General features: G+C 49.0%; 1 protein-coding gene and 1 pseudogene across 1 annotated transcript in view; both read right to left on the reverse strand.

The window, feature by feature from the left end:
* Positions 1 to 25,350, reverse strand: part of DZIP1 (DAZ interacting zinc finger protein 1) — a 62,774-nt gene that overhangs the window by 13,901 nt on the left and 23,523 nt on the right. Inside the window, exons 9-15 of the mRNA XM_070533626.1 lie at positions 25,197 to 25,293; positions 22,966 to 23,026; positions 21,780 to 21,839; positions 18,920 to 19,076; positions 17,345 to 17,422; positions 14,154 to 14,274; positions 594 to 666 (exon numbers count right to left, since the gene is read on the reverse strand). Of these exons, the coding sequence (XP_070389727.1) occupies positions 594 to 666; positions 14,154 to 14,274; positions 17,345 to 17,422; positions 18,920 to 19,076; positions 21,780 to 21,839; positions 22,966 to 23,026; positions 25,197 to 25,293 (647 nt within the window). The remainder of the gene's footprint in view (positions 1 to 593; positions 667 to 14,153; positions 14,275 to 17,344; positions 17,423 to 18,919; positions 19,077 to 21,779; positions 21,840 to 22,965; positions 23,027 to 25,196; positions 25,294 to 25,350) is intronic.
* LOC139056477 (U2 spliceosomal RNA) lies at positions 17,753 to 17,927 on the reverse strand (annotated as a pseudogene).

Below are 25,350 nucleotides of genomic sequence, written 5' to 3' on the forward strand. Positions count from 1 at the left end.
CATTGCCTCTTGTCCTGTAGCGCATGATCACTTCAACTTCTTTATCTCGGTGTACCGGGCTCTTTCGTCCCATAACATCGGTTCGCGCTCGATGGGCTAGATCTCCTTTCCGGCGATCTTATGGCGGAGGCATTGCCACTTGGTACCGTCGGCTGGTCGCTCCAAGGCTCGGCCTCGGAACAGCCAGGCCTTGAGCCGGTCTCCGACCGAGCCAGAGGGCATCTGGCTCTCTGCCACGGAACCAGCCGAACCCCTTTCGCGCACTCCGTTCCAATCCATCCGAATAGGGAGCTACGTTTCCCAGCGCTCTCGATAACGGCCAGCCGAAGATACCGCCGGTATGCATTGCTCTTATTTTTCGTGCGCGCCGCTGACGCGGGACCTCTCACCGTCAGCGTGAGAATTACTGCGCGTGCTTAGCGAGAAGGGTCATTGGCGCAATATTAGAGCGCGGTGAAGTCGCTGTCTTGAGTGGGCGCCCCCGGAAGTATAGTGCAACACACAGGGCTTCAGGGGTGTCTTCCACCGCTTAATATCGGTCTAGCTTGCCGTAACCAACGACAAGAAAGGAACAGCTTGGAATGACCACTTACTTGAAGGCGAACCTCTCCTTCGGGGTGTCGGAGTTAGGAATGCTTGACGGTGGGATGGCCACCTTCGAGCTGTCTGCAGAAGAAACAAACAACCGTGCAAGCTCGTCGTGTTTCTTTCGATTGAATCATCGCTCGCACCAATGTGCATAATATAACGCATCAAGTGCTTGTTCTCGTACTTATGTGAGTGTAAGAAGGTTTATACATAGTGGCAGCGTCATATCAAATGAGGGCTTCTTTTTTTATGTTCAAGCATTCTTTCTGTCCTATTTTTATTCCATCATTACCATTTGTGGCACACAGTTACATATCCCGGCAATAGCGAAGGCACTGCTTCGTAGGATCAAATGACCAAGACAAAAAAAAATGAGAATCGTAATTTCTTACGATTCTCATTTTTTTTAATCGCAGCTTCGGTCACGAGGTCCCCAGCACCCTGGTTCGCCCTTGGAACTTACGAGTGGCAAGCACTCGAAAATCAGCCACTCACAAACGGGTGTTATGCCGAAAGAGTCGTGTGCAATACATTTATCTGATTAGCGGACACGAGATGTTATTAGTAAATTTGGTGGGTAGAACAACTAATGCTAGTAAGCATAACTAAGCAAACGAGGGACTAAAAAGGTCATTTCTGCTCCTTCATAGCATGTTACTTACTCACGGCTGGAAGCGCAATAGCAGCGCAAAAGAGGTCGACGAATACGTGCCAAGTTGCCATACCTTCGGTGTCTCTGTTACAACAGAAACTACAGGATTCGTAAATGGAGTCATTCATAAACCGTGCTACCACGCTCAGTACGAGCTGCGACGTGAAAACGCGAGGCAAAGCGCTCACGCGTTGCAGCTCATACTAAGCGCGATAGTACACACTATTTTTGGTGCTTTTGCTCTTTCTATACGGTAGAACCCGTTACTAGTCGGCTTTAACTTACTGAAGTTAAAAGCCACACAACGGCAGTAATCAGAGCTTCACTTCCCTGTAATTAAATGACGAACTTTAAAACGTTCTCCTTATCTGACCGGCCCGTTTGAAACCTTTCCTGCACATAGCGCTTTCAAGCACTTGTAAAGGAATCTTAGCCTAGCTAATTCATACACACGCACACACATTTATTTCACCGTAACATTGTAACTACAATGTTACTACAAACGTCGTATGGTGCATGAATTTATGTAACAAACGAGGGTTTATTAATTGCTTCCAACACTACGAATTAAACGAGGAACGTGAAAGTTTCGCCATATATTACATCTAAGGGGAACATGGCTTTCGAAATCACCTTCCTTATTTCTTGAAGCATTTTGATGAAAACTGACAAATGTTTTTTAGGATGTCTCCCTGATGCTTCCATAAAAGTTTCAGAGTGATATCTTGAGAACATTTTATTTAGCAGAATTATTCGTCTTTGCACTTTGTGGAAGACTTGAGGAGCCTAAATATTCAACGAAAAGCTCGTTAAGTCTTGACATCAAAGCTAAATGCGTGCTCAAGGTCAGGAAATTCTTGTTTCTTTTTTGCCGTACAAAAATGTTTTTGGGTTGTCATTTTTTATGTTACCTTCGTATCAACACCCTTTTGGCGTGAACGAATAGCTGCATCATAAATTTTAAAGAGAATAAGCTATGAAAGCGTGGATTTCCCGACCTGAAGTGTAGCCCAAGGAACGTGACAAAAAAGCAGAGTGAAAATATGTCAATCGGCAACAAAGCAATCAGCTCCAAGCTAATCAGAAAGGAAAATAATAGTTTTCAGAAAACGGTTCTCAATGTTTCCCCTACTTTCGCTTCTCTAAAAAGCGCCAAATTAGAGAAGCCTTTCACTTCTCTAAAAGGCGCCTCGGTCTGGCGCATTAATGTGACGCGATTTCCTAGCGCATTGGGCCCGTTTACATGGATACGATGCGCTAGAAAGTTGATGTGATGCGATGCGATGCGCCAGTTGTCGCATTCATGTAAACGCGGCTTGAGAGTCCCTGAAAATGTAAGATACCAATATGGTCAAAAAGTCAGCACGTCATATTCTTAGTCCCGCAGTACAAAGTGGCGATACGTGAAATGCCTATCCGCGAGTCCGAGAAGTAGAGGCTCGATCTGCTTAGTCGCGCAGTGCAAGGTGCCGATGCGCGAAATGCCTAGCCGCGGGTACGAGGATACGACGCACTGCATGCTAAGTCGCGCAGACATGCACCTCTGTTTTACTGCCAACCAGATACGGCCGATCCTACCGTTCATCACCCTCTCCTACGGTCATTTCTTACTCTCTCTCGTAGGCTAGCGTTCGCGCCTGCTTTATGGTCGTGGGGGAGAGTGCCATCTGGGTGGCGCCTCACGACGGAACTCGGAAGAAGACTGACAGACGCGTCGTAGCCCGACAGACGCAGAGACAGAGCGCCTACCGCTTCTCCACAGGAACGGCAGTGGCGCGCGCTCAGACACACGCGTGACTCAAGAATTCGTTCCATCTGGTAGCGTTACATCGCGGCAACTCACTGAACTAAGGTGTACCAACGGCACCCATTGGTGAGCGAGCGATTGCACTCGCACTGAGAAAAATGGCTGCGGCTTAGCTAAGGTTACGCCCAGGATGCGAAGCATACTAGCCTTTATTTTAACGCGACAGCGCTAAGGAGCTCGTGTCGCAGAAAAGCCGGTGTCGTCGGCGTCGGCTCAGGCGTGCGGCGCTTGCTCAGGCGCACATTTCGTTATCGCGCCGAACGCTGCGTTGCTCGACGCTCACCGCGTCCGATGCGGGGGGCGACGCCGCGAGCGACGGCGCGAGTTGGAGCCCCGTTTCTCCTCTGTCGTGAGAAAGGCGAGCGTCGCTCCTGTCCGAGCATACGTGCCTTCGCATCGCTCCACAGGAGACCCGAATGCCAAGTTATTCGACAAGGACCAGTCCTCAGACACGGCTCGGCTCCTCTGGAACATCATCCGAACATTTTGGCCAACTTCTGCTGTGATCGGACCAACGTACTGTGAGTTTCTGTGCTTTTGTCACGGACCTGGCAGGGCGCTCAGCTAGCCCTAACGGCTAGGCGAGTAGGCCTACCGTCAAGTACACCAACGGCCCGCACTCCTTCAGCAGCAATGGCCCCGAAATTCGTCACCGACACTGATGGATGGACCATTCGAGTATCAAAACGTTCCTAAGGTACGCAGCACGTTGCAACGCTCATTTTGCGTCCGCCAACTGGCCTTTTCCTACCTCAGTGGAGCCCACGAACGCTTCACGACGCGCTAAGCGTCTCAGCAGCTCTGACTGCTGCAGAGGCTCGCGCCGCTACAGTAGACATCAAAAAAGAAAAGAACTTGGCTATAATAACCAGTGATGACCCCTCGGCGACAGAAAAGCTCCAGCGCATTAATGAAACCACTCTTAATGGCAAAACTTACCCTGTCCACATCTATATCGCTTCACCCCATAACTCGTGCAGAGGTGTGATTCACAACGTGGAAATGAACACCCCAACCGAAGAATTGATGCGTGAACTCCGAGCCCCAAATTATGAGATTATTGCGGCTCGTATGATGGGTAGAACAGCCACTGCAATCATAACTTTCAAGGGCTCACATGTACCTCGCCAGGTCATATTCGGCGGAGGTGTATACCGCTGCGTCCCTCACCGACCCAAGGCCCAATTTTGCTCAACATGCTTTGCTATAGGACACCGATCAGACGTTTGTCGCGACAATGGAAAACAAAGATGCAGAACATGTGGAAAGTCTGTCGGAGATCCTGTAGGGGATCATGACTGCAAACCAGGCTGCCCTAATTGTGGCAAGGACCACAAGGCAGATGACCCAACTTGTGAAGTGCGACGAGCCGCTGATAAAGCGGTCAGAGAAGCAGCCTACCTGAAGCGTTTGAAACAACGAAAGGACGACAAGCAAATGAAAACAGTCACCATCGCAAGCCGAAGCCCAAGCCCAAAACGCAACTCCGACAACACATCGAGAGACAGAAGTAGCTCCAGAAGCCGTCAACAGTCCAGGGGCCGCAGCCACTCCAGAGGCAGGAGCCGATCCAGGGGCCGCAGCCGATCTAGGAGACGCGGCCATTCCAGGGGCCGGGACCACTTCGGGGACCAAATCCAGTCCGACAGCAGTGGCCAGTCCGGAAGCGGCGGCCAGTCCGGGGACTGCAACCGGCTCGGAGGTGGCAGCCAGTCTCCGGATCACAACCATTCCCGAGGTCAACAAGACGAGCAACCCGCAAACCAGCGAAACGTGAGTCAGTCACCCGGCACCTCCCCTTTCCCCCCCGTTACCAAGGCATCTCAAGTTCAAACACGAGCTCAGAAAGTAGCCAAAGATTATAAGAACGCTCTACTTCAAACCCGCAGACCTAATGAAATGTCAACACTATCGTCACAATCACTAGAGCCTACCGAAGGCATGGACATGCAAGCAGAGGCACACGCACCTGAAGTTACACCATTGGGTGATATAGAGCAACCCTTAGCTGAGGAAGCAGAACCAGCGTCATTGCAACCAGCAATGAAAAAGGCAAGATACCACACAACAGCCCTACAACACCTTGAAGCAGATTTTAAGCAACTAAGGGACGAAATGAAAGAAATGCAAACCAATCTAGAGGCCAAGATAGCTCAACAGGTTGCTGCTCAAGTTGAGGAGGCGCTAAAAACATACACTCAACAAATAATGAGCCAAATGCGCTCCCTGTTCAACGAGCTCCTCAGGAGCCAGGCAGAGGCGATGGTCTCTACACAAGTGCAGGCTGCGATGCCCGCATTACCGCGCCAGGAAGAGCGCGAACGACCCAGAGCACGTCGATCTACCAGCGTAACGCGACCCACTCCTTACCCTACAGCGGGCGCTCCGCAAAATCATCAGTAGAACAATGGCGACTAATCTGGTGGTGTGGCAGTGGAACTGTAGAGGGATTGCTCGAAAACGGGGCCTTCTCATGCAGTACATTGCCGCTCAAGATCGTCGACCCGACATTCTCCTACTCCAGGAAACTAACCAAACACCTCATCTTGCAGGCTATACGGCGTATAGCCATAATTCTGTACTGGCCATTCTTATTCGTAAAGATATAGCGGCAAATGTTGTCCACAGCACGGAACAGAGCCTCACTGTACGTGTCTTTCCAACTAAAATTGTCAAGAGCAAGGCACAGCCCCACTTATTCATCACAAATGTTTATAGCCCGCCAAAACAGAAAGTAGACTTCTTCAAGGAGGTTGCGAATCTGCGGCCAACGAAGTATTTTGATCATCTAATAGCAGGTGACTTCAACGCGCCACACACTTCATGGGGATACACAAAAAACTCCTCCAAAGGATCCGCACTACTATACCATATGCAACAGGCCCAGCTAACTCTCCTTAACGAGACCGACTCCCCGACGCGGCACGGAAACTCTGTAGAAAGAGATACCACGCCTGATCTCGCCTTCATTAAAGGACGACTGTCAGCGCAATGGGTTAACACGCACGATAGTTTAACGAGTGACCACACTGTCATACAGATGTTTCTGCAAATCAAAGGATTCCCAAAACGCCAGCGCAAGCATCGCCTGACGGATTGGAATGAATTCCGAAAGACACATGTAGGAGACTTCCAAAACATGCACTTGAAAGATTGGGTAGAGATGGTCAGGCAACGAATCCAGTCACACACGAAGGAAATAATAGAGAAGTGGGAGCAATCAAGCACGGACAGGCATCTTCTTCATCTCTGGGAGGCACGACATGCCCTCATTAAGAGATGGAAAAGAAATAAGCTCAATCGAAAACTACGCTCACGCATCAACACGCTCAACGAGTAGATCGTCCACTACACTGAACATCTCACTCGTGAGCAGTGGTACGATACGTGCAACAAGCTCAATGACACATTGAATATGAGCTCCACGTGGAATCTCATCCGATCACTCATTGACCCAACCCAGACAAAGACGGAAACGTCCCATAAGCTCCGAAAGCTGCTCGAAACATTTGAGCATACCGATGACCTATTCAACGAGCTTATAACAACACACATTGCGGATCCAGCGCAACCACAGTATGCCGACTACAAAAGCGCAGAGCCAGAAAATGAGGGTCTCACCGGCCCAATCACATTAGCGGAACTACAGCGTGCCTTAGCAGAAGCAAAGCCGAATAAAGCGCCAGGACCAGACCAAATTACGACAACACAGCTCCGCAACCTTACAGAAGCCGATCATGCATTCCTACTTCAGTAAATTAACAATGTATGGGACACGGGCAGCTTGCCAGAAGAGTGGAAGACAGCCAGCATCATTTTCATTCCGAAGCCTGGCAAGCCCCAAGCCATAGCGAATCTGCGTCCAATATCGCTAACATCACGCGTCGGCAAGCTAATGGAGCGCATCGTGCTTAACAGACTTCTAATTCACCTTGAGCAATCACAACACCTACCCCATAATTTGATTGGATACAGACATCACTTATCTACTCAAGACGTTCTGCTGCAGCTACACGAAGAAATCACGAAGGAAACAAGCAGCGCTCAACTTAAAGCTATTCTTGCCATAGACCTCAAGAAAGCGTTTGACTATGTTAACCACGATGCTATGCTGCAAGAGCTCGAAGCTACTGGCTGCGGAACCAAGCTTTATAACTATATTAGGGACTTCTTACGGAGTCGCACGTACACGCTACGAGCAGGCGACATCACCTCACAACAGTATCCCCATCCGCAGAGAGGTATCCCACAGGGTTCCGTGATCTCGCCCACTCTCTTTAATCTTGCCATGTGCGTAGTCCATAGAGCGCTACGAGACATCCCTGACATCAAATATTGGATCTACGCAGATGATATCACCATCTGGATCAACACGGGTTCGCCAGGGCATATCCAAGAAACTCTCCAACAGGCTATGAACAGGGTGCATGAGGCTGCTCAAAATATTGGCCTTAGATGTGCGCCGGAAAAATCTGGGTTGCTACTGGTCCATCGCAAAAGATGGAGACCGCCCACCATACAAATTGTAAACGAAGGCGTGCCCATTTCCCAACCAAAATGTATTAAGGTACTCGGTCTCCACATCCAGAAAGATGGAGGTCCCGCTGCGACGGTGCATCACCTGCTCAGCAAGGAGAACAGGTGCTGCACATGATGCGTAGGGTCTACAACCGAGCAAATGGAGTGAAAGAGGCGGATATGCTTCAACTAAGAAACGCACTAATTATGTCGCGCCTGCGCTATCACCTGCCCTATACCAATCTCCGCAAGCAAGATATCAATCGCCTTGATGCGCTCATCAGGAAGGCGACAAAGCTGGCCATCGGCATCCCGTTTAGTGCCAGCACTAAGCTCCTACTTGACATCGGTTGCCATAACACGGTGGCGGAACTAGTCAGCATTCATCGTCGTCGCCAAGAACTGCGTTTGCAGCGCACGTGTCAAGGTACACACATCCTCCACAGCATCGGCCATCATCCAGAAGCTGCGCCCCTTCTGAACACGCACCCACTGCCCCCGAAACAACGCGAACTTCTAACCATAGCTCCACTGCCACGCCACATGAATCCAGAACGAGGCAAGGGGAGGCGACGACAGCGAGTGGCCTACTTCAAGAGGTACACGGCAAGACAACCTGAAGGCATATACTTGTACGCTGATGCTAGCGTTGGTGCACGGGGCTCCGCTATAGCAGTCGTGAATAACGACCTCCAAACTGTGCATACGGAGGTACTTTCGGAGACAGATTCGACCTTAGCGGAACTGACAGCCATCGCAACTGCGATCAAACACATGCCCCCTAGTAACTCAGCCTACCCAAGAATCATATTTACCGACTCCATGGCGGCTTGCAGGAAATTGTTGCACAACGATCTCCCTGCCCACACTTCGACATTTATTCAAGAGCACCTTCAGGGTCCTCTGGAAATCATCTGGATACCTGGTCATGACGGACTGCCGGGAAATGAAAGAGCTAATCAGCTCGCCTGCGAGACTTTGAACCAGGCACCCTGCATTCCGCGACCAGCCCAGACGAAAAGGCGGGCTCCCCTGATTCTGCGGTGATATCAAGAGGCAAGATGCAAGTTCCCCAAACTCAGCAAAGTGCTCACCCGTGAACAGGGTGTACTGATTCGTCAGGCCCAGACTGAAACACTCCCTACACCAGCGCGAATGCACCTCCTCCGCGGCCTCTTACCTGAAGATCCCCCACCCTGCCGATACTGTGGCGAACACCTGAACACATCCCATATCCTCTGGTCCTGTGGACCACCCCCACCTCCCCTTCCTGCCCCCACAAATCTTTCCCCTAAACCCCATGCCGGGTGGCTGACAGAAGCAGCCAGCGCCGACGACCAACGGTACCTTGCGGCGTTTATCAGTGCTGTACTGAAGAATGCCGCAAGCGAGGCTCTGGACTGAGGGCCTTTCCACGTTACCACCGAACATGAAAATAAAGTTTTTTCTCTCTCTCTCTCTCCTCTGTCGTGACGTCACGGTGTCACGTGGTATTGAAGGCGACACCGCCGCGCCTGAAAAGCTGGGTTGAGCTCTCGTAATATGCTTCGCATAAAAATAGAGGAGGCGACGCGGGGACTGAAACGGCGTTAGGCGAAATACCTAGCCGCCGGTCCGAGGAGTCCATGCTCCATGTGCTCATAGTCGCGCACTCGGAGACGCTGATGCGCGAAATGCCTAGCCGCTGGTTCAAGGCGTCGAGCCTCGATGTGCTTAGTACAGCAATACGAGGTGCCGATGCGCGAAATGACTATCGCGTGTCCGAGGAGTCGAGGCCCAATGTGCTTAGTCGCGCAGTGTGAGGCGCCGATACACGAAATGGCTAGCCGCGAGTCCGGTGAGTCTAGGATTGATGCGCTTAGTCGTTGTTAGAAACGGACCATTAACTAGTATTGGTCAAGTTCTTCGAACGCAACCACTCGCAGTTGCAGTGCAATTATGGTGCGCAGGTGAGAGTCGACCATGCTATAGAATTCGTCAAACAGGTTCGCTAACCCAGCCTCGTGTGCCAAGCGCTGAGCTTCTTTCTCCCTCTGCGTAACACTTCCCAAAATTGCAGCTGGAAGCCGGCGCGGTTTGAGGTAGTTCACTCTCGTCCCGAGAAAAGCTGCTTTCCAGCACTGGAATGTCGTTCGAGAACGAGCCATACCCTCCAGTTGAGCGTTTTCTAAGTGGAGAAGCAACTCCCGACAAAGGCAGCCATATGAAAATAGAGCCAAATGAGTATCCCAATTAGCCGAGCATGACACCACGTGCACGGGGCGCACGTTTGGATGAACATGATGGCACCTGAACGGGCTGAACGATTGGTTGAAAATGACGGACGGACTGAAAGAGTTATAAGCAATATAAACATCGGGAGGAGAGAGATTATTCTTTCCGCCGGTCACAGCGACCTCTGTGGTGCCGCCCGTAACTATGACATTTTTCTTTTACTTTCCATTTTTCTATTCCTGTACTTCACGCAAATAAACATTCATTTTTCTATGTTCTCATAAACTTCGGACAATTCGCGCACACAATAAGATCAAATAACTGGTGGCAGCGGTGGGATGAACCTTCGATCAAAGGAGCCTTGAGGAACTGGGAACACTGAGAAGGAACAAAGGAACAATGAGAATGAGAAGCCTTCGGCCCAGGAGACCAGAACAACTGGGAACCGTGACAAGGATGAGCCTTCAACCCAGGGATCTCTCGGCAAATGGGAATAGCGAGAATGATGAGCCTTCAACGCGGGAATTCCTGAGAAACTGAAAACCGCGACAGGGATGAGCCTTCGACCAAGGGAGTTCTGAGCAACTGGAAGCAGCGAGAAGAATGGGCCTTCGTCCCAGCGATTACTGAGCAACTGAGAACAGCCAGAAGGATGAGCCTTTGATCCAGAGAGTCCTGAGCAATTGCAAACAGCGAGAAGGATGAGCCTTCGATTCAGGGAGTTTAGACTGGGAACTGGGAATGGCAACTGGGAATGGCAACAGGGATGACCGTTCGACCCAGGTATTCCTGAGCAACTGGGTAGAGCGACAGGGATGAGCCTTCGGCTCAGGGAGTCCTGAGGAACTGGGAAGAGTGACAGGGATAAGCTGTCGATCCAGAGAGTTCTGAGTAACGGAAACAGTGAGAATGGGAGCCTTCGACTCGGGGAGTCCTGAACAAATGGGAACAGCGAGAAGGATAAGCTTTCGACTCAGGGAGTCCTGAGCAACTGGTAAGTGACAGGGGTGAGCCTTCGACCCAGGGAGCCGTGAGCAACTGAGAACACCAATAGGGATGAGTCTATAATCCAGGGGGTCCTGAGCAAATGGGAACAGCGTGAATGACGAGCCTTCACCCAAGGTAGTGCTGAGCAATTGGGAAAAGTGACAGGTATGAACCTTCGACCGAGAGAATCCTGAGAAATGGGGAAGAGCGGCAGGGCTGAGCATTCAACTCACAGAGTTTTGACTGACAAGAGCGACAAGCATGAGCCTTCGAGTCAGGGAGTCCTGAGCAACTGGGAACAGTGACAGGTATTAACCTTCGACCTAGTGAATCCTGAGAAACTGGGAACAGCCCACAGATGAACCAGATGGCGCAATGCTACATACGTAAGTAAGCGCGTGGTTCTTCCTCTTGCATCGCCAGACTTCAAACCGCGTTTATTTGGCTGTCCGGGGAATCATGCATTTGTAGCATATTTAGGGTTTGCACAATTTATTTAAAAGAGTTCTGCCCAGCAGCTGGGGCAGCTACAATCGGACTTAGAAGGTGACGCGTAGCGCCCGTTTTGACACATGTCGAGATTACGGTGGCCAAGGCGTCCACAGATCGAGAGGTTCAAAGAGCAGATGACGCCCCTACGGAGCGAGCGCCGGACCAATGGCGAAGCGCGGTGGATTCGCGCTGCAGGCGAGGCCTATTGATTAATTAGGAACTACCTTGAATCGTTTGCTTTATGTGCGCTAGTTTCTGCGTAGAGGAGACAGCTAAGCAATAGATTTGGGCGCGGAGTAGTGCGCTTTCTGACAAGACGCACACCACGGCGCTCGGTTGCGCCATTGTTGAGATATTGCGGCCTTAAAAACAACGTTTATTCGAAATTCCCGCGAAGTCTTTCACTGCCTTGGTTGATACAATAAATTTTTCAGCACATTTACGTGGCTTTCAGTGAAGATATCTTGAAATCAGATAGCAAAATACTTACAGAAACTGTAAATGTGATTTTAAAAAAAGCTATTCTATGGCCATATTTCGCTATGACAAATCGGCGTCTCTACTTAACATACCCTCTATTTTCACCTAATTAGAAGTTGGCAGTTAGTGATCAGTAATGTGCACTGACGTACACTAAAGTTATAGGTAATGCGTAGGAAGAGTTCAAAATATCTTGATTTATATCTGCATTTGTAAGAAATTACGCACGCAAGCGCCCCGGAGCACTATGATTGTATTTTAGGAGAGACGCAGAATTTATCCCCTTTCCTTTGAATAAATACAAGTTTCCCCCGAAGTCAAATTTCGTGAAAACAAGGTTAACGCTATGGCGAATCTTTGTGTGAAGTTTTATTAGTGTGGATAAAACAGAATATTTTCAAAAAAATATATTTCAGCGAATGTTCCCAAGTGTCATACTGCTTATTAGCTCTGCTGCCCAATGTCCCGAGATAACTCTACATTACACCTACGTGACATTTGGTGGATATTGAGGTCTAATTAATTACAACGTAAGAAGAAAGTTTAACATTCATCGCCCAATTAGAAGCGTTGCCAACGATTACTGAACCCTAGTTTTTTTTTTTAAGCTTTATACGAGGTTGGTAGTAACTCCATTCTGCACTCGGTGATCTAAACAAGGAACCCCGTGCATGCTTTATTGTTTCATTAAGGGCAATTTATGGGTTATATGTAGGCGAAGTTCAAAGTGCGTTGACTAATAGAGGTCTTAGTAGAAACTATGCGTATGCAAGCGTTCCGGAGCGTTATAAGTGTGTTTTACGAACAGCGTAGAATTTATTCAGCTGCTTTGGGAGAACTATGAAAGCAACAGAGAGGAAATTTTGTGGTAAACAGACGGAAGCGAGGGGGGAGCAGTGCATCAGAGCCAGTCAGTGTGCTGGCAAAAACAAAAGTGTGTGTTTAAAAATCGCTTTACATGTGCTCCAAAGCCTTATGTGCAGGCAATGTTTAAACGGGCCAATTGTTTTAAAGTATGCAGTTAAAATGCAGGCAGTGAAACTCTTATTGCGACTGTCGGAAACTAAAAGCTACGCTAAAAATTTAGTTGTGATACTGCAAGGTCGCATAAGTCTGGTAACATAACTTTTTTCCTTATTCTTCCTGTCTCCGTCAGTAGGCGTCTTAACGTACCTACACCACTGCCCTAACACAACAGTTTTTCTGCGTTTTATTTATTTGTTTATGTTTGTTTATTTAAAAGGGCACGCACCTAAAATCGCAAAAATGAACGCCTAAACGACCAGAGGCTGCCTTGTTGATAGCCTTCGTCTTGTCCTGCTGCAGCCTGCAAGACTTTCACCATGACCCAAAATTCAACTGGCGCAAAAACAAGCAAATCCCATCTTTAGCACATTTTGCTATTAATACGTTTACAAGCTATAGCCAATGGACGGAAGGATGATCCACCGAGATTCGGTGAAACAGCGCTAAATCAATTCACAATGTTAAACCCTGCGTATTGAACTCTTAAGGCGCACCTGCACGATACTGCATCGTAATTGTATGTTAGTTTCTGTTATCGCAGGACAGATGCGGTCGCTCTGCGCTGTACGCGACCTGCACTCATCGGTAATTTATAGGTCCGAAGTTTGTTCGAAACACATTTGTACGCGGCAGGAAATGAGTTATCGTGGATTCAGTGTCATATATGACGCTGATGTTGGAGTTCCCAGTGACTCTAAAAGAAACTGCGAATTAACTCTTTGGGCAATTTCGACTTATCTCCTCCCTTTCTGCGGCCTTTCCCTTTTTTCCTTTCTTTCTTTTCTCTTTTTTTTTCTTTTTTGTTATGGTGTTGGTGCCCGAAAATCGCACCGCTCCGAATGTGACCGACCGTCGCGCGTAGTACACGTAGTTTCCCTTTGCCCGTGTGTTTAACGGCCCTTATCCCGCGTTCTCACCTCTCTACTTCGTACGAGCGGGGTGAACAGTGGTAAAGCTGAACATTGTGATGCAGTCCTTCTTGTTCGTGGTAATTCACAACGCAACAGTAGCGTCGGTGACTGCGTTGCCTGGCAGGGCGCGGAGCGGCAGCGATTCCGCTTTCTGCATGGGTCTGGCTAATGAGGCGATCAACTACTCCAAGATGGTCTGTAGCGTCTCTGTCCGAATATAAGTTGTTAGCTCTTCTGAGTTCTACAGACGCTAGAAGCAAGCAATACACGCCAGAAAGAAAATAGACGCTTCGCATTCGATAGCTACGTAGCCAACTGATGCAGGGAGTTGGACTCCGTACTACTCAATTCCACGCCTCACGCCAGCAGGTGGCGCCACGTTTGCTTCATAACTCCAGCGCAGGGGGCCTATAGATATCGCCTTCGAGCGAAAATGACGTGACTGAAATGGCACGTGAGGCTCCGAAGCAATACTTACTTCCACTGTTCACTTCGAAAGGCCAGCTACCATCAGGCGAGCCTTGGGTCGCTTTCGGTGTCGACAGGTCCTCCGTGGGCAGCTCGCTGCGATGCCGGACGTCGAAGAATTTCTTGTTCTTCTACAAAGAAAACATTGAGCCACTCACTGAGGTCACCACAACGTGACCGTACGTATACATCATGTACGCTGAAACGAAAGCATGTTCCTTGCGAGTGATGTGCACGTCAGCACAACTAATCACCGGCTCTCGTAGAGTTAAAAAAATTGGCCCGCCTTCCACTACTGTGAAGATGGCTGCAAGCGAAGCTCGGGATCCGCGGCTCTTCGTTCTCGCAACGCCTCGGCTTCGCGCTCTCTCACGGCGAAGTCGGCACGTCGACGTCGAGCCCTTTCTCGAGCGAGTTCCCGGCGGCGTTCATCACACGCCGCCTTTTCTGCGGCCGAACGCACGACGCGTGGCCGACCCATCGCAGCTCCGATAGTGTTCTGACGCGAGGAACACTCGCTACTGTCACGTTACTTAGACTCACGACTCCTATTGGCGGAGAGAATGACGTCAGTAGCGCGGCGGCGCAGCAGGATTCTCCGTTCAACGGGTATATTGCTTGATTTTTTTACATAGCAATCCGTCCACGTGAGCAGCTCTGACAGCAGCTGATTTTTTCCTAGCGTTACGTCGTGGGCGCAAGGGCCTGATAACGTAAAAATATGCCAACATGTTTTTATTCCAATCTCCTGACGTCAAATTCGCCTAACCGCCGACGCAAGCATCAGGCGGTCATCCACAGGGTGGTCTGAACAGACCAATCATATACGCTCACCCCGTTCATAGGAGGTCACTTTTGTTTGCTTGAAAAACGAATATCATTGCCTACACTGAACGGCTTGTCTTATCTAATTGGCTGACAGGAGGCGAGGAGCACGCTCAAGTGGAGAGGTATTCGATGGGGCCGAGCAACTGCACTGAAAATCGATAACCGGACGAAGAGTGTAGCGCCGGCGTCTGCGATTGTTCCGCTTTGCCTTACTTAGCTTGCGGGCCCGTCGAGAATCGCGGCCCCTATGCAACGGAAGGATAAGAATGCCGCTAAAACGGATCGTCAGCAAAGAACAGTTGGCAGAGCGAGGTCGTAAACGTGCCGAAAGTGCTCGAAAACGTTACACGGTCGCGCAAAAAGATTTATTGTACGAAAATAAACTCATGCTCTCCGGCAAGTGCGAGTAGCCAGCGCCTGAGCGACCGGCGGCAGCCATGTTTTATTCCTTTCGGAACGGGGCAACCTGCGGCTATTCAGAAGAAAATTCAGTTTTGTTCGGCACATTAATGCATCTTTAAAACGTACACGTCCCTTGAAAGCAGTGAGTTTTTGCTGTTTCGTGACGTCGCGTAACAGGCAGGTGAAGTGGGTGCAGTCCGAAAACTTTCTACCAATAGCCGAGGGCTAATGGCGAAAAGGCGTCGAATCACAAATAACTATTTTTCTTTTGTTCGGTCAAATCATGCATAATCAGCGCGTACACGTCATATCTGATGGGGAGCGATCGCGGTTTTCGTGACGTCGCGTGATAGGCAAGTGAAGTGGCGGTGGTCCAAAAATGTTTTTGACCAATCACATAGGGCCGATTGCAGAAATGGAATAGAAAAGTTTGGAATAGTTTTACGTTATCGCGCCCCAGGCTAGCGTAGGCAAGCTTCGCTTGAAAAGCAGCTGTTTGTTGCAATCGGTCGGAAAAATATGAGCGCGTGCGTGCGTGCGTGCGTGCGTGCGTGCGTGCGTGCGTGCGTGCGTAGAATTTCACTTCTGTTCTGTCGTCGTAATGGGGAAGCCGAGCTTGCGGGCCTATGAGCCATTGCTTAAGGGGCCATGCATTGTCTTACGAGACGGACAGAATTAATTTTGAAGCACAAGGGTGTGATTGTGAAATGTAAACGCCGTTATCTGCCGTCAACTCAAGAGCAAAAAATGCAGATTCAACGTCTCCAGACAAAGCACTGCAAGCGGAGGAAGCACACCGAGCAGTGCAGACACAAGAGACGACAACTCAAGATCAAGCGGTAGAAAGGGACAACACAAGACCAAGGCAATACAACATTACACGCAAAATGAGCAAAAAAATAATCGGATGATTTTCACTTCACGCCAAACTTCGCTCTCATTACTGGCGCGCAAAAAAATGGGCGGAGCAACCTGCACACGTAAGAAAGCATAGAAAAGCACAAAAAGATCAGGCACAGAAAGAAAAAAGAAAGACTGGGAGAACCGAAAAAAAAAGGCACTCCTAAAGCATGCTCAACACGCGAAGCACGCAAAAGCGAAAATGACAAGAAAGAATGGTGAAACAAAAGATTCACAATACAGACTACTTGCGAAGTTTGACTTGCATGGTGTAACACTCAGTGTATCTAACGCAGCTTCGCTGTTCGACCACCTTCACGGATAGGAAGGGGATGTGATTTTTTCTGAAGTTATGGGGACATTAAAATGCGCCCAGACATTACAGTTACTCTGTATAGGCATGTAGAGGCATCAGGCATTGTAAACAATTTCGCGCGATGATTAGAAAACTATCAGGTATACTAAACCAAATGCTACTTGCAAAAAACCAAGAAATCGAATGCAGAAACAAAAAAGTATGTATTCAAAGAATCTGTAGATCAAGCGAAAAAGGGTCACAAGAAGCGCAAACTAAAGCAAAAACGAGAGGAAAGAAAACGACGAGACAGGGTTACTAATAATATTTCCATGATTCTTCAGCTCAGCCGGCGCCCTGCAAAAGGGAATTTGTGGACTGTTAAGAATACTTTCTACGAATTTTATGGTTCCTGGTCACACGGTGACGCGACCTGCACCAACGTCACTAAACTTTGACCTGCACTGCATCGGATTTCAAGGAAATAAAATTTAAAAAATGGTGCTGTCTGAGCTATAACCACGCCGTTATTACGAGCCATGCACCAGCATATTAAATTTGACCGCCAGAGTATTTTTAACGTGCACCTAATTCTAAGTACACGGGTGTTTTTTGCATTTTGCATCCATCAAAATGCAAAAGAAAAATAACGCTCGCGTATTATGCAGGCGCCGCGGTCGAACCCACGAACTCGAGCTCAGCAGTTCGACGTCATAGCCACTGGGCTGCCGCTGCGGGTATTTGGCGGTACTTGTAAATCGTTCAGATGCGCTCACCTTGGCAAGAAGCCGGCGCTCAGAGTTGAGTCTCCTGCTGCAGTCCCGAAATATGCTGTCCGTAACTGAGACCTTGCCCTGCGTCGCAAGCGCATCGTGTAGTACGAGCAGTTCTCCAGCTGTGTATACGTACACATATAACATGGCGGTCTTATTTCCCCTCACGCTCATGTTTGGTGTAGGACTACATTGAAACAGGGTGTGTGTGACTGCGCTAGTTGGCAAACCATTGCAATTAAGCAACGGCGCACTAACAGTCGGAGGACAGAAAGAAGAGGCGGATGCAAGCACCCGTCTCTCTTTCCTGTCCTCCGACGGTTGGTGACTATATCGTAACTGTATATCGCTATAGCTTCTGAAAAAAATTGCGTGCGTCTATCGAGCCGTGAAGATCGAGATTGTCTCCCCATACGTGCAATATCAGGCCGATCGGCGGCCTGATAGGTGAAGGCCTGAGGTGAAGCAGGCTTTAAGCACTCCGCCAACTTGCAAAAGTAAGTTTAATACCTTAGGTGAAAATACAACCCGTATCAGTTATTAAGCTGATAACAACAGATACTGCACTTTGACCTGCGTCTGCCATGTCTACGCTCCAACCGCCCTCTCTTTGTCGGCGTTCCAAGCGCTTGCGTGCCTCCTTTGCTTTCCTTCCGCTCTCCCGCGGTGGTGGTCCCGCAAGCGTGCTGCATATCAGGACCGCGAGGCGCAAAAAAATGCGAACCGCCCCTGTGATCCCGATCCCACAAACTTGCAACGTTTCACCGGATCAGCGGCCAGGTTTCAGAGGGAGTTTGTGGGGAACCAATTTTGTGTGGCCTGTGTTGTGTCTGACCGCTTGTAGTATTCGACTGACCTCAGAACCATTACTGCACTGCGGAACGTCGACCAACGCGCTATCGCCTTGGCTACAATGAAGCAGTGTGCGCCCTCGGGGTGCGGTGTGGTGCGTGACTGTCTTACGTGCCGGGATTCGTTAGTAAAAGGTGTCATGCCGCGCTTCACAACCATACATGGGTATGTATACCCCCCGGTACCCCGTCGTCTTCCGAGGCTTAACATCGCGGAGGAGTGACCAGTCGCACATCGCTTTCCATTGATGCGCAGATGTATACGGCGTTTGATGCACGACAACGGATAATTCAAAAAGTGGTACAGCGCAACATGTTGCGCTGTATTGTATGTTGCGCTGTACTAGTTTTAGAATGTAACACCAACTCGCCCAATCCTCAACCCTAATGGACAGTTCGCCATCAAGGGGCCCACATCCACAGCTTCACTAGCCATCCGCCTGTATAGAGTGGAAGGGCACTGAATATTCGTGGGCACATTCGTGTTGCGTGCGCTCAGTATTTTCATATTTATTCTTATGGCTCATCCAAATGGTGTGTACTGCCCGGCACTTGTATTTCAGGGACCACCACCTCGAGAACACGACACCCACCTGTACCGCGTCAACAAGTTAAAACATTTCCTCGTTCATTCGGCAAGTATGATACCCGTTTGAAACGGGCAGTATAGTAGTTGTCGTCCGAGCAAAACAAAACAAAGAAGAAAAGGGGAAGAGAAAAGGCGCACCAGCTCGTTGATTCCGATGCCGGACAGCTTGTTCCGGGTAAGGTCCATGATCTCCTCCTTGAGCGCGTCGATCAGGTTCGGCGTGCTGTGCACGGCCGACTTCATGCGCTCCGAACGCGAATCGCCCTTGGCCGCCTGGCGCATCAGATGCCGGCCACTGCGCACAGTGAACGAGCGCGAACACGCTCACGAGAGCGGTCTGTCATAGAGCATTGTAGGGAAGTACGGCGAATCACTAGAAATTCTAAAGCACCATCAAGGAAGCGTGCTAAACAGCAAGTATGATTTTGAAACGCACGCAGTACAAGCCGAGCTAAAAGCGTATGAAACGCTGGGAGGCTGTGGAGCAATGAGGAGGCTACCCTCCTCTCCTGCCTTCTCTCATATCACAGACGAGGGCCAAACTGTTTTTTGTCACGATCCCCACCCCCGCGACCTTAAAGTTTCAAAAAAAAACAAAATACAACTGGGAATTATGGCGTTATAGTGTCTACGGAAGCTGCAAGCTTGGCGATTTCGGCCAGCATGCGAATGGCGGGTATCGAAGTCAGATTTCCCTAAATGTAGTTTTTCCGGCTTCAAACGGCTTCGTTAAATTGAAACTTGATAACTTTACACAAATTATTGCGTCATAATTGCAACGATTACTAGTGATCACGCAAGTGTGCACGTGTACAGTCTAATCATGCAACTTGCCGCGTTTACACAACTATGAGTATCTGGAAATTGAGAAAAGTAAAGCGCAACAAATAACACCACAACCACGTGTGAAACCCCAAGCAGGAGGAATAGACAAATCCATGTGATAACCATCACCCCCATAGTAGCTCAACAACCACTGCACCAGAGTTAGTAATTATTTTTTGTAGCCAATTCTATGGCCGGACAACCACGTACCGCTCCCTTTCTTCTGACGACTTCCTTGCTTGCGTCTGTTTGACTAAGGTTATGCGCCCTTCTCGTTGTACTGTCTTTTGCGTTTCCTCAAAAAAACTCGCTTTAGAAGTCATCCAACATGAATTAAATAGTGCAGAGCCGAAAGGTGGCAACGGCGCACTAAGGCAGCATTTCCTGGATAGTGCGAAGTTTGCGATATATCCCGTAATATCGCGCGCATGGACCGACGGTTGTTACCCAATAAACCACCGACATCCTATCAACATCCAGGTATGATCCATTCGTCCACGTCTCAACATAATACCTAAACGGCTACCTACTAAAACTGATTTCGCAAATATCAAGCAGCTGATGTGTTGCTGACGTTCATTCTATTTTAGAATTACTCCTTATTGACATTACACACTCTCGTAGTAGAGATTTACGCGCTATGGTCGTATCGGGTGAGTGCACTTTAAGTTTTCCTGAAGGTTTATTTAGGATGCCGAATCTGTTGGAGAGTGTAATTAATGTTTTGTAGTTAAAGTTTGATGCGATATAATGCTTTAGGATTCTAAATTCCCCGATCTTTATTGCGCATGAAATTCCAATCATATTGATTGTGGTATTTAAATATTACAGACGTAAAAGGTGGAACCACAGGTTGAGCTCAGACAGCGAAAGCTCGTAGAAAATTTTCAGAGGATTTATGTTCCAAAACGTGGCGGCTTTTGCCTATAGCACATTACGCTGTTGATCACATGACGTCTAATGTGTGCTGTAACAACACTAAAAAATACTTTTTACTTTTTAAAACGCAGCTCTTAGGTGCCCGTTACTGCGGCGAGCGTCGGCGTCGGTGTCGGCGTAACCGAGCGAACGAGCACAGCGAAAGATGAAAGCGATCGCGGAGCGCAGCGGGGAATGTAAGACGCGAGGAGGAAAACGAAGGGGGAGAGTGCGAAGGAACCATCAGGCGGAAATCGGAGGAGGAGGCTATGGCGAAAGAGTGAGAAGAAAAGCGTAGTGGGGCGACGATGGCTAGAGTGGCGCGCGTCGTCTGGGAGGTCTGTCGGCGGCGGCTGATGTGAATCACGCCTGCGCGTCAGCCACGCGCTGGCTCTCGCGATACGCAGATTAGCGAGGCAGTCCCGCCACATTCCTCTCCCCTTGCAGCGTGCCGCACGAGACATTGTCCGCGCCAGTCAATATATCGCGAAATGAAAACACGAGTAGCGCTGCGGTCAAACTTCGCATTAGGGAGTATCATTTTCGTTGGTGAATTCTACTCGGACCACATGAATAGCTGCCCCTCCCCCAATAGGTTTTCTTTTTCGATTTCCCTACGACAGAATTCTGTTTTATCATTTGTTCAAATTATATTTGGAAACTATCATGTCTGCATATCATACGTATGCATCTACACTGCCTATTTTCTGATACACTTTACTTTTAAAGTTTTCGTTAACTTAATACGCTCAGTGTTCTAGGCGGAAGGTCGAGGAGAACAAGTATGCTGCGCTTCCTCGTCGCGGGCGTGTGCACTAATGTGTGCGCGTGATGCATCTGTTCCTGCTGTGTGGATGTTCTGCCACACCGCGTCTGCTGCGAGCATTAAATTAAATTTGTCTTTTATAGTATCTCGGTGGATCTGCTGTGGCACGTGTAATTATGGTTAGCTAGCGTCGACTGAAAAATATTAACTGGATGTTCTATAGATCTCTTCATGCCTAAAGTGAGCATATATTACGGGTCACATATGTTGAGCTGCAATATCATTACAACGTTGCAGTACTGTTGCCTGGATGAGACTTAAGTTATGACTGGTATGGATTTGTAACGTTGTTTGGATAAATCTAGATATATACATGATGTGTGCACTGTCTAAAACATCATGTTCTATGAAAATCTATGGAACATAAATTGTTTTCTGGCTGCATTTAAACGGTGGTTGCATGCAACAGTAAGCGTGAACATCCTTTACCGAAGCACGGCTTGCAACGGAGACGACCAGCCACTTGGAAAAGGGCGCAGACTCTCTGTGCTGTCGTTGTGGGAGAGAGCAAGGCAAAGAGAGGTATCCATGATGTGCGGACAGGTGGCAAGCGATAGAGAGGGCGAGAGATGGCAAGTGCGTAAGCAAGCGAGAGCACAGCGCTTCGCCGTAGTGCGTTCTTGGTACTGCACAACTCACAACTGAAAATACGCACGAGCTTTATTAATAAATTGGAGCTCAGTACGCTGTCTCCCAATGATCTTTAAAAATAAACCTCCTCGGCTGCCTCCCGAGCCCTACTGCGCGCGTCCAAAGCAATTAGGCACTACACATGGGTCAGAGTTTCAGCATTTAGAGCTATGTTATTTAGATGCTTCGGTAACGCAATGAAATGGAACTAAACATTGTGACCATAGCGTTGCTATGAAGTGGGCAAAAGTACAGTGCTCGGGTCTGCTAAGGCATGCACTGCAGGCACTGTTTCCAACGATTGCAATGCGTACGCCACTAAGCGTGCCATTGTATGCACGCAGACTCTTGACAGATATCGTTCCGCAGGGTTTTCGTTGCAACTTCGTCAAACCTTACTGGATCTGGCTCCAGTGTTGTATGTCTGGTTACAATTCGCTGATATAAGTCTCAAAGACTATGGTCTTCGCGAGCTACGGTCGTATAAGCAAAGTCCCGTAGCACTTAGGAAGAAAGTCGATTGCACAGAAGTCACAGGTGCTAATAGACACGTGGTGGTGGGCTCGTGACTATGGTGTTCAGCGGCTGAGAGCGAGGTCGCTGGTTCGATCCCCGGCCTCGTTGGCGGCATTTCCATGGGGAAAAGATGAAAATTATTCTTGTGCATCGCGCTTAAGTACACTTTTGAAGAACCCCAGCTGGTCGAAATTATTATTTCAAAGCCCTCCGCTGTGCCGTATGTCATAGCCGCAGTGCTTATTTGGCACCTTGAAGTTAATCAATCAAGCAAACAAGAATGCAAGACATCGAGCAAGCAATTAATCAATCAAGCAAGGGTCAGGACAATTCATCTTTTTCCTCCTTTCTAACCGTCGAACTTTGAGCAACGTCCGCGCTTCTCAATTCACTTCAATCGCGACACAATGTGCCCTGGAGGCATATTTGACGATAATAATATTCTAAACCGCAATGAAATAATGCTTACCTGCTCTCGTGCCGCTCTTTTATGGGGCCGCTCTGGGCAACTTTCGCGTGAAGCCTCGAATCTGCAAAAAAGAAAAAAAAACAAGACCGCTCGCAGTAAGCACCCTATGAATAAGCCATCTCTTACGTACGTGCCAATGTGTGGGTAATGGAAGCAAACCAAATAATGCCTATTTTATTCTTCACTCGTATCAAAGCGCGCCACGGCTGGTCAACGTTAAGTTCTGCAACACGCTATAACTCCCACGTGGATCAAAAAGACTTAACAAATGTGAAGGGTAAGAAACGCATAATATTTTAATTTATTACCAAATTTCTTCTCGAAATGCCGGACCTGGCAACATCGACATTATCGTGGCGTGATGACAGTGACCAAAGTTTACTGAGGCTACGTAGAATTCGTTAGCTATACGTATGATGACGTCTGTAGTCAAATGGCGTAAAAACAAAGCGGGACGCCTACGGACGTCCAAGCAGTGACGATGTTACATCATCATCATGCCAAGAGCGCGGGTCTTTGTTCAGACGAAGTACCAATTGAAAGGTGAACGCTAGGTGGAATGCAGCGCGCCGCTTCGCGCATTGCCGATGATGTTTCAGTGGCGGGCAAACAGTTAAGCGGGAGACACACGGTCCGATTTGGTGTCCGATGCGACGTCCGACGCGCCGGAACGGCAGCCGGAATCGAGGTGTTTTGCCGTGCCGAAGCGCCGGATCGGACGTCCGGTGTGCGACAAACCAGGCAGATTTTCATCGTCCGACGCGTCCGACAACCGCACCGTCGTCTGGCATGTGACGTTCTCTGACGTTCCCTCTACGGAGGCGGCGCTGGCTGGCCGGTTTGTCGCAGTGTTTTTTTTTTTTCCTTGCCTGCTGCAGTTTGTTTCCGACACGAAATAGTTACCAGTTCAGTAAAATTATCTCGAACGTGTGCCTGTTATGCAAAGCAGCGCCTAGTACACTAGCACTAAGCTACTGGCGAGATCGGGAGCTGCGTCGCGAGGGCACTTCGCGGGCAGACAGCACGGTCGTCTTTGCGACCGACCGTCTTAGCGAGGATGCTCGCTTCGCTTGCACGATTGCCCTTCGCAACGACTGCGTCGAGTAAACCAATTGTATTTAATTACGAGCGGCCTATGTGTACAGTGTTTATTGTTTTGGCAAACATAACCGCTCTTCGACGAGCTCGGGTTCGATCGTAAGCGCCGTGGGCCGCGGCGTCCGCCTAGCTAGGCCTACCGGCCCTATCGCTGGCTGTTAGCGTAGTCGTCAGTGGACAACGCGCCGTCGTGAAGTGTTCTGTCACTCGCAGGGGCATAATTTTATTCACAGTGTTCGCGTAAAGCGAAGCAGTGTTGTGCAGAGTTGTTTATATTGCGTTTCTCGACATGGCTATGAAGTCAAGCTAGGGGGCTGGATCTGGGCGGAGCTTACGCGCCGCACAATCTTTCGGATGCACGCACCGTGTGCCCCGAATCGTCGTATGCCGCATGCCGGAGCATGCGGCGCCGCACGTCGGATCGGACGCCGAATCGTACCGTGTGTCTCCTGCTTTAACGTTGTGCTCAGTCTAATCTGTGCTGTATGCGTGTCGTTTAATGCAGGGTGCAGCTACTGGGTGCGACGACAGCTAATTGAATCCCTGTCGCGAACGACGCAAGCGATGCCCTAACGCTTGAGCTACCTCGGCGCCATCACTGTCGCGACGATCGGTGGCACTCGTAACGTGATTGGCGCACGCATTCGTGAAGGACGCGTCGCGAAATAGATCGCATGCCCTGAGTTATTCTGATTATCTTCAAAATATTCTTAACGACTGTTGAACGCACCTTATGTACCATTATGCACAAAACCTTAAGAACTGTTTTTTTTTTGTTCTTTCTTTTTTTCGTCAGTGGCCTCTCAGGCACTAAGTGCGACATGAACTGCATTGGTCGACCACACACGCATTTGTGCCATTTTATTTGTAGGTAAATGTCTAGAACAAAGTATGACACAAAAAAAAAGTTGGCGCAGGAATCGTGAACTCCTTACTTTTTTTTTTTCACTACCGTACATTCAAGAACTTCCGATAGTTGACGGGAATGACATGACGCTAAAGTAACGAGCGTTGCAGAGGAATACGTCGGATTTTTTTTTTCCCCTTTTCTTCATTTCTATCGCTTTCTTTTTCCAAAGTGCGGGTGCTGTAACATGGTAGGCGGAATCTGACGAAAGTCGGTGCATGTTTACCCTTTCGCGGTAAAGTCAGCGACGGTGGCTGCCTGAGGCCCTTTCCGTTGAAGAACATTCGCTGCCGAGGGGCTGGCACGGGCACGGACAGCGTGCTCTGAAACAATAGAGAGTTTTAATTGATCGCAACGTTTTTCATTTTATTTTACTGCCA

Source organism: Dermacentor albipictus, chromosome 2 (genome assembly GCF_038994185.2).
Source record: "Dermacentor albipictus isolate Rhodes 1998 colony chromosome 2, USDA_Dalb.pri_finalv2, whole genome shotgun sequence".
Lineage (NCBI taxonomy): Eukaryota > Metazoa > Arthropoda > Arachnida > Ixodida > Ixodidae > Dermacentor > Dermacentor albipictus.